This window comes from Vombatus ursinus, unplaced genomic scaffold (assembly GCF_900497805.2).
Source record: "Vombatus ursinus unplaced genomic scaffold, bare-nosed wombat genome assembly UNPS02014923.1, whole genome shotgun sequence".
NCBI lineage: Eukaryota > Metazoa > Chordata > Mammalia > Diprotodontia > Vombatidae > Vombatus > Vombatus ursinus.
In genome coordinates, this window is record NW_020954701.1 from 591258 (window position 1) to 607405 (window position 16148).

At 37.6% G+C, this 16148-nt stretch overlaps 1 protein-coding gene across 1 annotated transcript in view; it reads left to right on the plus strand.

The window, feature by feature from the left end:
- The first annotated feature begins 9768 nt into the window (after nt 1-9768).
- RPS6KA2 (ribosomal protein S6 kinase A2) overlaps nt 9769-16148 on the plus strand; it is a 540405-nt gene continuing 534025 nt past the window's right edge. The window contains exons 1-2 of the mRNA XM_027843552.1: nt 9769-9853; nt 13504-13563. Of these exons, the coding sequence (XP_027699353.1) occupies nt 9791-9853; nt 13504-13563 (123 nt within the window). The 5' untranslated portion in view covers nt 9769-9790. The remainder of the gene's footprint in view (nt 9854-13503; nt 13564-16148) is intronic.

Below are 16148 nucleotides of genomic sequence, written 5' to 3' on the forward strand. Positions count from 1 at the left end.
TAATAGTCATTTAAAAAAAATAATACATACAGTATGTTTATTTAATTTTTAAATAACCATAGTTATATCCTAAGAACTTAATAGCCATTTGAAAAAAAAACACATAAATTAGAAGAAAAAATAATATTTTATGTAATTCTTAAATAACCACAGTTACTTACTAATCAGATCTCTCTGCTCATGGGGCCTTGTACAACTTTTCCAGCTTTGGAATCATATTGGACTCTACCACCTAATTTCCTGTTATACATTGATTTCTGCATACTACTTGCTTTTTATCATAGTAACTACCCAAATCTCAGCTTCACAAAGATGTGATACCACAAATGAGAAGGTTTAAGAAGTTACTGGCATAACCTTAAGTACAAGTAAATAAAAACATATCTCAAATTGAAAAGAAATGTAGAACAATAACATTAAAACTGAAACTGTGAACTACCTTGAAGCAGTAATTGGAGCAGTGCTCAACAGACTTGGAGTATCACTGTTTGCCTTGAAAATTCAAAATATTCAAAAAATTCAAAATTATCTCCCGAGAATTTGCTATGGTGCCTCAGGTTATGGATAGAACATATTTCTGATGAATATGACCTTTTTTGGAAACTTCTAGATCTCAAAACTGCTGGATCAGCTGAGAACCCTGGGCCTCCTCAGATGGGACAAGGTCCCCAATGACCTACTGTGAGATACTGAGATTTGGCAATAAAGTGTAGCTTTACAATGGCAAATTAAAAGCCCAGGCCGAGTTTTTAGAAGTTATGTTTTACTCAATTCATAAATTATCACAGGGTTGGAAGAGACTTCAGAGACCATTTAATCCAACCCATATATGACTAATAATCCTATTTCTGACATCTCAACAGGTGGTTGTTGAGTCTTTTCTTGAAGACTTCTAGTGATGAGGAACCCAGCCTCCTGCAGAAGCATTTTGGGATTGCTAGAAAAAATTTTTTTTCTCCCCTTGAACCAAAATCTTCTTTGCTGTAACGTCCACTCATTACTTCTAGTTATGTCCCCTGAATTAAGCAGAAGAAGACTAAACCCTCCTTAACAGGACAGCACTTCACATACTTGAAGAAGATGCTCATCCTCTAAATCATCTCTTTTTTCAAGCTAAATATCCAAATCAATTTTGGATGTCATAATCTGAATCTGCGCTGGTGACCCTTCCACCCTTCTGCAAACTCTCTAGTTTATCAATGCCCTTCCCCAAAACGTGGTGCCCAGGACTTAATACAATGCTCCAGATGTGATCTGAGTAGGTCAAGTTCAGTGAGACTGTTCTGCGGTGTTCTAGACCTTGCTCAACACTGTGCTAAGCACTGGGCATTTACCACAGGGCAGGGCTGTCAAAGGCTCAGAGGAAAGCATACAGTGCTTCAGAGGCTTTCTGGGACTCTGAGTAGGTTATATCAGACCAACTTCTCTTGTTGTTTGTCCCTGATTTTCAAAGAGGACCAATGATATCACGGGGTGAAGTCTTGACTCCAATGTAAATTGGATTTAAGTGAGGTAGAGTTACATAAAATTGTTACCTCACTGTCTCTTCAGTGTGACTGAATGTCTCTTCAGAATGACTGGTGATGGATGTCCCAGGAAGCAGTGATAGACCTTGGCGTCTGATGTCTGATGTCTGACCAACCTCTATGCGTTCCACCATGCCTGTTTTATCTGTGATCCTGGCTGTTGGAATGAGTTGTTCTCACCTGTCCATTTGGCCCGGGGATGTCTTTGCAAGCATGGGGACTCATTGGTGAATTTGAGGCCTGTCAATGACCGTCAACCTGGTTTAGCCCATCTTCCAGGACAATTAGTAGGGTATGACCACTGAGCATGCTACAGCTTCTTGGAGCCACAGGGGAGAGTTAAGTGCTAGGTAGACACCAAAGGTAGATGAGCAGTCCTGAAAAGGACTCAGCAAGCCCTAATACCAGAGGTGTTAGTCCTCCCTCAACATCTCATACACCCCAATTTTTTCATTATAAGAGATGAAGAAAGTAGTTGTAGTATTGCAATGCATATACCCTTTGTTTTTTTCTGCTAGCTTATAATTTACTTTTCATAATAAAAAAATGCTATTTACCCTACCCTGCATTCAGCTTATTTTTCTTGTGAATAATTCCTTTTGAGATATTGGGGTGGAGCCAAGATGGCGGAGTGGAGGCAGGGACTTGCTTGAGCTCTCCCCCAAATTCCTCCAAATACCTGTAAAAAAATGGCTCTAAACAAATTCTAAAGCAGCAGAACCCACAAAAAGACAGAGTGAAACAGATTTCCAGCCCAAGACAACCTGGATGGTTGATCAGAAAGGTATATCGTGCTGGCCTGGTAGAGGAGTGCAGTTTGGCGTGGGCACCCAGGCTGCAGCGATGCTGGAGCAGGTCTCAGAGGACTGAATTGTGGGCAGCTGTGGCGATTTCCAGACTTCTCAACCCATGAACACCAAAGACAAGTTAGAAGGTCAGTGGGAAAAGTCTGTGACTGTGGTGAGAGTTAGAAGCTAGGTCTCAGTCACAAGTCCTGAGCGTGGGTCATGACTGCCTCCTGAGCTTCCAGCCCACAGACTGAGGGGGAATCGAGTGGCTGATTAGAGGGGGATTACAGGGATCTCTTTGCCAGTGCTGAGGAAGGAATCTCTTGCTTTGCCTGTGCTTGGATCTGGGTCACAGTTCTGAGGGGCAGTCCTGGGGCGAGGAGAAGTGCTAGTGTGGTGGAGCTTGTAGTAGCTGTGGAGAGGAAACACCTCACCCCTTATCATACCACCTTGGAAGAACTGAAAATTTACAGGTCCCTAGAAGTATCTCTGAAAACAGCTGTACAAACCCCCAAAGCTTGGGACAGTATATTCTCCACATTGGAAACAGACTCTTACCTTAACAAAGAGTTTAAAAGTCAAGTAACTGGCCGGGATTATGAGTCAGACTATGTTATCTTACCTCGGTGACAAAGAAGATCAAAACATACAACCAGGAGAAGATAACAAAGCCAAAGCTCCTACATCCAAAGCCTCCAAGAAAAATATGAATCAGTCCCAGGCCTTGGAAGAGCTCAGAAGGGATTTTGAGAAGCAAATAAGAGAAGTAGAGGAATAACTGGGAAGAGAAATGAGAGTGATGCAAGAAAATCATGAAAAACAAGTCAACAGCTTACTAAAGGAGGCCCAAAAAAATACTGAAGAAAATAACACCTTAAAAAATAGCCTAACCCAAATGGCAAAAGAGGTCCAAAAAGCCAATGAGGAGAATGCCCTATGGCCAAATGGAAAAGGAAGTCCAAAAGATTACTGAAGAAAATACTTCCTTAAAAATTAGAATAGAGAAATTGGAAGCTAGTGACTTTATGAGAAATCAAGACACTGTAAAACTAATCCAAAAGAATGAAAAATTAGAAAACAATGTGAAATATCTCATTGGAAAAACAACTGACCTGGAAAATAGATCCAGGAGAGGGAATTTAAAAATTATTGGGCTATCTGAAAGCCATGATCAAAAAAAGAGCCTAGACATCATTTTTCAAGAAATTATCAAGGAAAACTGCCCTGATATTTTAGAACCAGAGGGCAAAATAGAAATTGAAAGAATCCACCGATCTCCTCCTGAAAGAGATCCCCAAAGGTAAACTCCTAGGAATATTGTAGCCAAATTCTAGAATTCCCAGGTCAGGGAGAAAATATTACAAGCAGCCAGAAAGAAACAATTCAAATATTGTGGAAACACAATCAGGGTAACACAAGATTTAGCAGGTTCTACATTAAGGGACCACGGGGCATGGAATATAATATTCTGGAGGGCAAAGGAGATAGGATTACAACCAAGAATCACCTACCCAGCAAAACTCAGTATAATCCTGCAGGGGAAAAAATGGCTATTCAGTGAAATAGAGGGCTTTCAAGCATTCTTTATGAAAAGACCAGAGCTGAATAGAAAATTTGACTTTCAAATGCAAGATTCAAGTGGAACATGAAGAGGTAAACAGGAAAGAGAAATCATAAGAGACTTATTAAGGTTGAACTGTTTACATTCCTGCATGGAAAGATGATATTTGTTACTGATGAAACCTTTGTTAGTATTAGGGTATTTGGAGGGAAAAATTTTTATGTATGTATATAGATAGATAGATAGATAGATAGATAGATAGATAGATAGATAGATAGATAGATAGAGGGCACAGGGTGAGTTGAAGATGAAGAAGTCATATCTGGAGAATAAAATTAAGGGGTGAGAGAGGATAATAGTAGGAGAAGGAGAAAGGGAGAGGTAGAACAGGATAAATTATCTCACAAAAAAAACATAAAAGAAAAGACTTTTACAGTGGAGGGGAAACAGGGGAAGGTGAGAGGGAATGAGTGAATCTTATTCTCATAGGATTTGACTTAAAGAGGGAATAACATACACACTCAATTGGGTATGGAAATCTGTCTTACCCTACGGGAAAATAAGGGGGGAAGGGGACAAGAGAGTAGGGGGATGATAGAGAGGAGGGCAGATTAGGAAAGGGGATAATCAGAAGCAAATATTTCTGAGGAGGGACAGGGTCAAAAGAAAGAATAGAATAAATGGGGGGCAGGATAGGATTAAGGGAAATAGAGTTAGTTTTTCACAACATGTTTGCTATGGAAGTGTTTTGCATAACTGCACATGTATAGCATATATTGAATTGCGTACCTCTTCAATGAAGGTGGGTGGGGAGGATGGAAGGGAGAAAATTTGGAACCCAAAGTTTTAAAAACACATGTTTAAAAAAATGTTTTCAGATGCAACTGGGAAGTAAGAAATACAGGAAATGGGGTACAGAAATCTATCCTGCCCTACAGAAAAATAGAAGAGGAAGGGGATAAGAGAAGGGGGGGAGAGATAGAAGGGAAGGCAGACTAGGGGAAGGGGTATTCAGAATGCATGTCATCTTGGGGTGGGGGGAGGGGTGAGATGGGATGAAAATTTGGAACTCAAAATCTTGTGGAAGTAAATGTTGAAAACTAAAATAAATTCAAAGAAATTTAAAAAAAGAAAAAAAAAGAGAAGATGTTGCTATTATGACTGCCTTGTAACACAACTCTTCTGCTGGGAAAGGTGTAGTAGGGGGTGTCCTCAAAAGAAGGTTTCTTACTGAATTCTAGTTATGTTTCATATACTGCTAAATTGGGGTAGATGCAGTTTACTAACTCCAGGTTTGGTCGGAAACATTGTAGTCCCTGATTTAGGGCCAATGAGAGGATAGTGAGGGTTCTTGTGACTTTGTGGCTTGCTACAGTAGCAGGATTTCAGTGGAAATCCTTACTCTATTGTTTGATTTTTGCAGTACTTCTCTCTCTTCTTGTCCCCTCCCCAATTAAAGTACCATATTTATTTTTAAAAGTCAAAGTGAAATAAAATTCGTTTGGTCTTAAGATTTGGAGGAGAATGATGCGACACTTTTAGATATAACAAAACCACGAATGAGAACTGCTAGGTGGATGTGAATATATAACTTTAAGTCTCTAAATTCCTTTGCAGATTTCAGCTGCAGAAAAATGGAAGAGCCAAAGGTTAAAATGCTTGGGTTCTGAAATACCAAAGTCAATTGAAAAAAGAATGTGAGTTTCTCAATTAAATAAATTTAATTTCAATTAAAATAAATACCTAGGATTTAATTAATGTCATTTCTTCTCTAGATTTCAAAACAATGGTATGCACACTACCTTCGATCTTCATATCAATTCTGAGATAGGATTATAATAGATATTACTCTATTGTTTGAATTTCCCAATACTCTTCTCCTTCCATGTTCCCTTTATCTTCATTATATAGTTAGAAAAGCTGAACCATAGAGAAGTCAGGTACTAATGTCAGAGGTGCACTTGAATCTAGGTCTTTTAATCCTCTGATCAGTCCTGTCTTCAATGGACTTAATGTGATGCCAGATGTTCCACAGGGTTCTTTAAACTGTGAGGTTCATTAAAGGGAAAATGGCCAAATAACGAGCAACTTACATGCAATAGCAAAGCACTGTAATAATTTTTAAGAGGAGCAGGCTTGCTGTGTGTTTGAGGCCAATTGACACATCTAATTTCTCAATGATTTTTTGATTTAGAAGATCTGAAGTGCTTCCTATTGCATTTTGTCTGTAGAGTTTTGGGTCATTTTTAACTCTGCCTTTCAGCAATTGTACAATACAACAATAAAAATTAGGTTTCTTCTTGGAAATAGATGTTTGTTGGGTGGGTTTCTTGGGAAACATTTTTTTTTTCAGTTGTCATCACTACTGAGAAAATTGAAGCAGTCTTCTTGGGATTCATTTGAATGTTCTTATTCTAAAGCATATAATTTCTCTAGTTCTCCATTTGATTGAATCTTTATCACATTTATTTATTTAACTGATAAATTATCATACTTTTTGTTTTCCCTATTTTGTTGATATTTTTCAATGCAAGCTTTAGAAAATGATAGATGCTTTCTTGGATCAGTTTTTTTCATTTTGAAAACTTTTTTTTGTTTTGTTTCCTAGCTATTCTGCTATTCATGTACTTTTTCCAAGGAGTGCACATATCACTGCATCTTGACAGCTAATTTCCATGAAATTTCTATATATCAAGAATTCTGAAGAAAAGAAAACTTGTTTCTTTTAGGTGAGCTGTGTAAATATCTAAGTTAATAATTACTTGGAAGATCATTTAAAAGAATTGAAAAGGGGCAGCTAGGTGGTGCAGCAGATAGAGCTCTGGCCTTGGAGTCAGGAGGACCTGAGTTCAAATGTGACCTCAGACATATGACACTTACTAGCTGTGTGACCCTGGGCAAGTCACTTAACCCCAATTACCTCACTAAAAAGCAAAAAAAAAAATTTAAAATTAGTAGCTCTCAATTTTTAATAGAAAATATTGCTGTAGTGTCTTGACAAAAACTTTTGCTTCTATGCTTCCATTTCTTTATCTTAGTTTTTCAACTATCTGCATTTTATGAGAATTTTGTTTGTATAGTTTTATATATACATATATGTGTATATATATATGTGTGTGTATACATATGTGTGTGTGTGTATATATATATATCTATATATATATATCTTACACACATATGAGAACTAGGGCAAAGTGTGAGACAGATTTTCCCCAGTGCCCAAACTACTTTCCTGATAGCAACATTATTTTTTCCAAAAGGATGATACTCAATGTCAATAAGCTTCTGAAACTCAGCATCTTGCAGAAGACATCACACAAATGTCTTAAGGTAATGCAAATGTAGCCAACCTTTAACAGGTGCTAGAACCCCGAGAGCATCAGGAGTAAAGGGGTTCCCTTTTTCAATTCAAAAGTCTTAATTAATAAACACCTATCAATTGTCTATTATGTACAAATAATTTGCTAGGCACTGGAGAATACAAAGACAAAAATGCAACAGTCTCTACTCTCAAGGAGTTTGCATTCTAGTCAGGGAGAAAATGTACAGATAGAAGAGTTTATCTGGAATCTCTGGATTCTGAAGGACTTGATATGATAGTGTGCCTTGATTGCAATGTATATTCACTTTGCATATCAGATTTCTCTACCTTTGCTCCCACAAAGTGTTTCTTTCCATCTGTTACTAACTAATTGTCTTTCCTATTACAACAATGTTTAACGTACTTCATTTTTGTTGAGACTACAACATAGGCTTAAGCTTACCCCAGGAAACAATTATCCAACTCATTATCCAAAATCTCTAAAACACTTGAGCAATTTTTCTTCTCTTCATGATGTATTTTCATAATCCTTACATCATATCTATCAGTATCGCCTCTATTTCACAAAAGGGGGCCTACAAATTCAGCGAGTCCCTGCTTCACTTACCCAAAATTTCAGAGTAAACCAGTCACAGCTATTGGCTCTCCTTATATTCTCATCTTATCTAGATTGCTGCTTATTCTACTACACGTCCTGCTGTGACATTTGAGGTGGTTGGGCCTTTGTCTCTTCACCTAATTTATTAATTTGATGGATTTATTAGTAGTTATATGAAGGTGAAAAAGACAGATTATTCAAGGTTTGATAAAGTTAAGTTCTAAAAGCACTGTCATTTCCTGAGATGTATATTATTCTTTAGTAACTTGCTTCAGAATAAGGAAAGTACTTGTTCCAGGAGCAACACAAATTGTACAGGGATTTTATATTGGCTAATTTTCTTTTATTTTTATGGAAAGAAGATATTGAGAAAGGCATTTGTGGTTTACATTGGAAAGAGAAAGATAAAATCTTTTGATTATTCATTTAAGTCTGATTTAGAAAAATTCCTAGTTAAAAGTTAGGAGAGAAGGGCACATTTCCAGATGCAACCAAGTCTATCATTTCTAAACAGGAATTTAAACACATGGAGGGAGAAATGAGTGATGCTACAAATAGTCTTCATGGGTATCACATCAAATACCTGAACTGATTATTTTTCATGTAGGTGCCTAAATATACATTGTTTCAAGTTTCTGATCTGGCTATAATAGATATTAGGATTCCAAACTTTTTAAATGGTGCATTTTTCTTTACCTCTGGTTTACGCTCCAAGCTCCTTTTGGACAGAGACTGTTCTGTATTTTGTCTTTGTATCTTCAGAGTTTAGCACAGTGCTTTGCACATAGTTGACGTCAAATAAATGCTTGTTGAATAGAGTCTTTGTTCAAGAACTAGGCAGCTCCCCCCTAACAACAAGCTGAGGGCCCCTTGTTTCTCAAGGTGTGCTGTGTACTGTATGATGCAAGGGCTATGCTCATGCTATAGCAGTCTGTAGAAAGGGGCAGGAGGAGGATGCCCTTGGCACAACTCATACATTCATTCCACTCTCTCAACTCCAGAGAGACTGAGTTTATTTGCAGCTGAGATTTACCCTCTCTCTTTCCTGTTTCTCTTTGTGTACTTCTCAACTGCATGGGGTTGGGGATTACGGCAGGTGCGGGGGGGTGGGGGGAGAAGGCACCTGCTTCTGATATTAGGTTATCAGTAATTTCACAATATAGGGAGCCTTTTAAATATTAATACAGAATAATAACTCAGCTGCAACCAGCCTCTTTCCCTGTTTTCACAGTGTCTGGCCAGCCAGTGGACATCCTTAGATTTCTGGGGACTCTTCAGAGCAGGGTGGCATGATAGGTGAGTGTAGGGATGAGAGGAGAGTCAAAAGAGAAGGGGAGAACCTGCTGCACTGCTTTCTCTCCTCATTTCCTCCACTCTTTTCCAGCCCCCACCTCCCTGGGTTGCTATGCAGTTTCTATGGCAGCAGCATCCTCAGACTCAACTTTCACCCATCATTTAGAGCCAATTAAGGTAAAATAGTGAAGGGGGGGAAGAGGAGGGCGGGAAGATAAGGGGGAGTGTTGGGGGGGGGGGGAGAGGGAGGAGAATCCAATTTAATGCTGCAAGTGAAGCGTTTACTCTGCCAAAGTCGCATTACAGATTCTAAAGCTGCAATTATAGCTCCTCTTTTCCTCTTTCCAAGCCTGAGCGGGAAGCAACAACAACTCTTTTCTCAGCTGTGGTATTGGTGGGTAGAGGACACATCACACAAGCAGCCATATTGAAGACCCCTTGGGGGGGAAACCCCAATATCCCAGAAGACCCTTCAAGACTTCAGCAATTGACTACATCTCTTCTGACTCTCTCCCTGTGTTTCTGTCTCTCTCTCCCTCCTTCTCTCTCTCTCTCTCTCTCTCTGCCTCTCTCTCTCTCTCTCTCTCTCCCCCCATTTCCTCTTTCTCTATTTTTCAGTTCATCTGCCTCTTTACCCCTCTTACATCTCTTCCCTCCCTCTGTTTCTATCTCTGATTCACCAGAGAAGAAAAATAGTAAAAAATGCCAATTGCTCAGTTATTGGAACTATGGAAAAAGATCGAGGTGGAGCCCATGGAAATAGAGGTGAGCAAAGAATGGACATTAATATACTCTTTTAAAAAATAGATTCCTTGAAGAATATGACCTCTGCAGTAAATAGATGATTTTGCAGATGAATGTAGCCTGATATTGCACTATCAGGAATAAAAAGGCACATGATCCACAGAAGAAAAAAAAATTGGCTGTTCTCCTAAGTTAAACTTAAGTATCCTCCTTTAATAAGTATGTCTCGATTTTCATGATATTTGCATGTTTCACAACTAACCTGCTCCTGCTTTAATTGCTAGTCAACAAGTGGCTTTCCAATAGATCTTTGCTTGCTGTGGGGATGGGTGAGCAGTGGTGTGTTTGGATCTAGAAGAGCTTTTAGAAAGTGGTATGAAATCTTTATCTGCTGGTGGGGATGAAAGATAAAGTGGTAATAGAATTAAAGGAAGGACTTATTAACTTCATCCCAGGGGTTGCCAAATATGATACATTTAAAATTGATCTTGTTTAACCACCAACCTCACAGAGCTGTGGTGGGGAAAGCTCTTTGGAAACCTCAATGAACTCTAGAAATGTAGTCCTGTTATTATTATTGTTGTTATTATTAACTATGAACTTAGCTAGCTACTTTAAATCTATGAAAAAAATTATATTTATTTCATAGGACTGAGCTTAGAAGTGGTATCAGAAGTCATGCCATCTAATCCTTTGTCTTGAATTCTAATTGCATTGTTGTAAAATTTTGCTGTTTAAGAGTGTTTTCCAAAGATTGGGGGGAAAACTTTACATTAGTTAAATAGCTAAATCCAAAATTCTGAGCTTACTAAATAGCCATGGCCTCAAATTGTTCTTTCTTGAAATGACTCTTCAAAATGCTAAAACAGTCTCTATCAGGCATATCATCACTAAATCCCAGCATGTTTTTCTTTCTTTCTTTCATAGAGTATTTGCATCTTTAGAGAGTTTTTGCTTTGCTCATTTTTACTTTTGCAGCTCGTGCTGCGTACTTACTGTATCGAGAAATTAACCAATGCACATTGCAATCGGAAAAAATGTTGTAATTTTAAAGAGGAATTTAACTTGATCCTTTATCTTGTTTTTCTTGGCAGTAGAGTTTCTGATTTTTTTTTAAAGAAAGTGACCCATTATATGATTAATCCTAATAATTTTCTAAATAATATTATTTATCAAGGTGCTCCCCAAATCTTGAAAATATTAAACATTAAAACCATTTTATAGATGGAATTGAGAGAGAGATTGAGTTATTATTGCTTTATCGCAACTATTTAAATCAATAAACAAGAAAGAGATAAGACTAAGGTTTGTCATTGTGTTAGTTACTTATTTGCATATGTCATTGGAACATTACTATTAATTGCTTAAGAATGACCCCTGCCCTAAAAGAACTTAAAACTCCAATCTTTGGTTTTATTAGATCAGGCCTTTATCTGTTTAATAGCATCATTCCAAAAAGGATTTTTATCAGGCTAGTTTTTTTGGTTTTGTTTTTTAAAGAGCCCCCTGGAGTCTCTTAAATAATTCATAACTACAGATGTCTCCTATAAGGCTTAAGTACAGATCCCATAGTGCTTGGTAACTAGTAAAAAAGCAGAAACACCTTGAGGTACCTGGTAAGTATTCTTGGGCTTCCTAGGTGGACCCTAGAAAGCAAGGGATAAGAGCAGTGTTTGGTTTTCCCAAGTTTAGCTTTTAAACAGAAGGTCTGGAATTGAAATGTATGCTACTAATGAAGTTCCAGGGAATGCATTATTTCACAATAGGGATGCTAAAACACCCCATGTTTTAGTTGTGGTTTGAATTAGTTGCAAAAGGAAGGCTAAATCTTTTAAGGCATTTAAACAATAACAATGTAATATAATCATCTTTGGAGGATTACTGAGCTCCTAAAACAAAATAATGTCGCTTCACTGAATAGGCAAAACTTAACTATGAGCAGTATGTACAAACAGGATATCAAAAGAGTAGAGAAATAGTTTCTAACAAGATGTCTCTTACTGGTTCGGTTTAAAATTGGCACCTTTGAAAAATATCTTTTAAATATGGATTGCTTTCCCCACCCCCACTCCCATCCCTGCTCCCTGCATTTACCATGAAAAAAACAAAAATGAAAACAAAAACCTTTCAGCACCTGCTACATTATACTTCACTAAGTTATAAATTCTCCGGTGCCAAACTTGTCAATCATTATCTTGTGCTGAGTTGGGATGACCAAAGATCATGCTTTGGGGTAGATGGGCAGTAGATCATATATGGTACATGTCCTCATTTAAATCACTTCCCTTCTCGGCTGACCCATTTCATTTGTGTACTTTTGAAAGAGTCTGGACCTTTTTCTTCTCTAGGAGACCATGTGACACAATTATAACAGACATTCTAAAATGGGAAATCCTCAGGTTTTAAATGGTACAGGGGGAAAACAACACAACACAATTCCTTTGTATATGGGCCTGAGGCTCTGTTCTGTTAATGTGTATGACCTGATTCATTTCTTCTCCCAAGCAGTCCAGTAAATTTGAGGTGACAGAAAAGGAAATGACCTTTTTTTAGTCTTCACTCTGCTCCAATGACATTTGAAACCATTTTAATTTCAACACTAATTGTACATGAATCAAATTTCCTAGTAGCTCTAAGTAGGTGGTGCAGTGGATAGAGTGCTAGATCTGGAAACTCATATTTGTGAGTTCAAATCTGGCCTCAGACACTAGCTGTGTGACTCTGGGCAAGTCACTTAACCCCATTTGCCTTCAGTTTCCTCATCCAGTCAAATGAACTGGAGAAGGAAATGGCAAAACCACTGCAGCATCTTTGCCAAGAAAACCCCACATGGGGTCATGAAATGTCAGACGTGACTGAAATGACTGAACAAAAACAACACAGGGCGTAACATGGGTTTTTGCTTCATTTTATACAGCAAATAAAGAAAAATGGAAATGGCTAGAAATGCTTTCTGATGATCTTTTCTTTGTCCCTGCCTTAAGTATTTTATTTTCCTTAGGACTTCCTTCCCTCACCCTCTTGCCTCCCCTATGACTTTATTATTTAAGTTATGAGTACCATTTGTTTCACTTTTCAATTGTATTGTTAATTATAATAATTTTTTTTTGGTCACTAATTTAAGATCTTTGACAGAAGAATGGCATGCTGTGGTACAGTTTTAAAAGTACTAATTTTGTTGTCAGAGGACCTGGGTTCAGATTTTGGTCTTATCACTATCTACCTAGCTATCTAGCTATCACTTTAACCTCTTTGGGCCTTGGTTTCCTTTTCTGTACAATGAAAGTATTCAACTGGATGGCCTCAAAGATCCCTTCGATCTCTCTATGATCCTGTGGCTAATTTGAATTTATTTTCTCAACTCGTTATAAAGATTTGAATTCTCCAGACATGTCAATTTAGTGTATATGAAGTGAATTAAAGAAGAAACATACACTTGAGACCAAATTTCTGCTACCCTACCAACCCATAAACTATGTGCTTTCTCTTTTTAAGCAGCAGGGAGAGTGCTAATCTACACTGGCAGAGGACAGAACCCCCCACATCAATGAAATCCCAGTCCCAGCCCCTGTCCATAACTATGTAGACTTCTTTTACTGTACTATGCTGTTGACAAGGGCTTGCACTGTTAATGCATTGACATTTCCTCCCCCCCCCCCTTTTATTTCTAGACCACTGAGGAGGAGGTCAACCTCGATGCAGAACCTACAACAGAAGAGGCCACCAAAGAAGTAACTATATTTGCTTTCTACCATTCTGATAATCCAAGGGTAGGAGGTTGGATTTTGCTAGCCTGCATCTGACCATTCTAAAGAAACATTTACAGTAACAAGTGACATTTTACTATAACGCCGCTGAGGAAATACTGCCAGTTTTAGAAAGGAGAAATGAACTGAAACAAAAATTAGCCTCTAACTCAGAAATGTGTTGAAGGGAGAAATGATAAATTATTGAAACAAATTAAGGATAAGATGAAGAGTATGAGGTATGGAACAGACTAGTAGGTAAATGAGATAAGCGATAAATAATTACACAGACTTGGAAATTAAATAATTCAACTTTTTGAGGTATTGAGTGGGGCTCTACTTGTTATCTTCCATTTGAAATGACTATGAGGTATTAAACGGAGAACTAACTTGTGAAATAAGAAAGGTAGAGAAGCAAAGGTGACATAATTTGTATGAAGGAACCTTTTTTTAGAAATAGGAAAGCTAGAAGAATGTTATCTTTGTCAAAAAAAAAGAGGGCTAGAGGAACAAGAAAGATGAGTATAGAAAGGAAGGAGGGGAGATAAATTTAGATAAGAGAGAAGAAATATAGAGAATCAATGCTATAGAAAAGGATAATATCCTAAGGAAAAAATGAATGGGCATCAGGAGTAAAATGGCGCAAGTAGAAAGAATATTAGTTATTGTTTGAAGATATTGGTACTCTTTGTTTTTCTTCCTGGTAGGGATAAATGTTCTTGATAAAAGTACCAGAAAGTAAGGTAGCATTTGATCCTATGCTAATAATTATGAACGTAAAATTGTCTGTGAGGAAGACATTGGATGTTAAAGAGCCAACTTTCAAATTTCAATTTAAACTTAAATTGGAGTCACAGGTTAAAAATAAGTTTTAGGGAAGTAATTCTATTGAAGTAGGTGAGCTTTCTATAACTTACCAAGAAAAATGCCTTTCCAAAACAGATGGAACTTTGGAAAATGAACAAGGATGGCCAGGGTAGAAAAGATTACTCATTAGGCATTTGATGCCACCCCACAAAGACAAGCATATATTAAGTACTTAATATGTGACAGGCACTGTGGGTAAGTGCTGGGAATACAAATACAAACAGGAAGAAAGATATGAGTTGGTAGGGAAGGTTTTTTTAAAATAGTAGTTTAAGCAGAGTAATATTTGATTAACTCTTAAAATATATGAATTTAGAATGATATCATGGTCTGAAAATTAAATAAAGAAAAGCAAAATAAGAGTTCGGTAATTTTTCTTGTTTTGAAGAAATAAGAGATATAATAAAGCTATGGGAATTATACTGATAGGTTTCCATTTTAAAATCATTTTTTACTTTTGTGAGGTAATTAAAACCACAGACCAGGTGTTCCACAATAGGGAGTTTGGATCAAGGAGAAGTATTTCAGAAGATTGTGTCTTCAGTTGTTAGAAACCAGAAATTTACCTTATGTAAATTTCGCATGTCAATGTGAATGGTGAGCCAGATGCTACTAGATTTCTTAGATGGATTCCTAAGTTGTTTGGTCAAAGAAAACAAAACATCATTATGTTGCAATTCATTTGGCTGCCTCTTAATATCCTATACTTCTACTGCTGACCTGCAGATTTGTAGTTTTGATTCTACTCTCACCTCAGTAACTGACTTGCTGACTTTGGATGAATGCCTTTGTCTCTCCCAGTACCTCCACTTACCCTAACTACCTTGATCAGTCCCAGAAGGCGTGCTTAGGCTGGATACAATGGAAAGCCAGTGACTTTCTGGTAAGGAAGAATACCCTTCCTCAAGTGGCATGTAGGTTAAATACACCAAACATAGAACATGAGAATTTAGCAGAAGCCTAATGTCAAGATTTAATACAAATCAAATTATAGCCCTACAGTTTAATAAGCAATGACTATCTTTTCTTCCACCAGTTCATAGAATTATAAAATTTTCATTCAAGAAGGGGATCTTAGGAATTATCTAGTCCACTACTCCTCCCTAGACTTTCATGAGAAGTTTATTTCAAGGGAACTCTGTGTATCAGTTGTTGACAGAGAGTTAGTTGTGTTCTTCCAGCTTAGCAATCTGAGAAGTGATAAAGAGGTAGGTGTTTGGGGATTTTCATTTTAGTGGGTTTAGAGGTTGAACTTGTTGATAAGATTGTACAACCTCATGAGTCTGAATTTCAGGAACAGCTTGATGCCCATTTCGCTCCCTGAATGCCTGCTTTCTAAAGGTTTGCCGACCTTACTTCTTCTGAGCCTTGACATTTTTGATGCAAACTGAGAGGGAATACTGCTACTTGGATCTCTCTTGAATGCCGCTATACCCATTAATCTTTTCAGAAGTTATTTCTGATAACCAGGCCACGAGATAATGGAAGTGATTACTATTTCTTGACATTTACCCCTCCTGAGGTGTCAGCAATGTTGTGTTTGTTGCTCGTGGTTCTGAATGAAGGGAGAGATTCCAAGATTAGTTTTCTTTGGGCAATGTACATAATATTGATGCAGTTGTCTGTTTGGGAAGAGCAAAGAAAAGGGAACCTTGGGGTTTATGCTCAAATTCCAATGCCAGGTTTTTCAGTATAGCATGCAT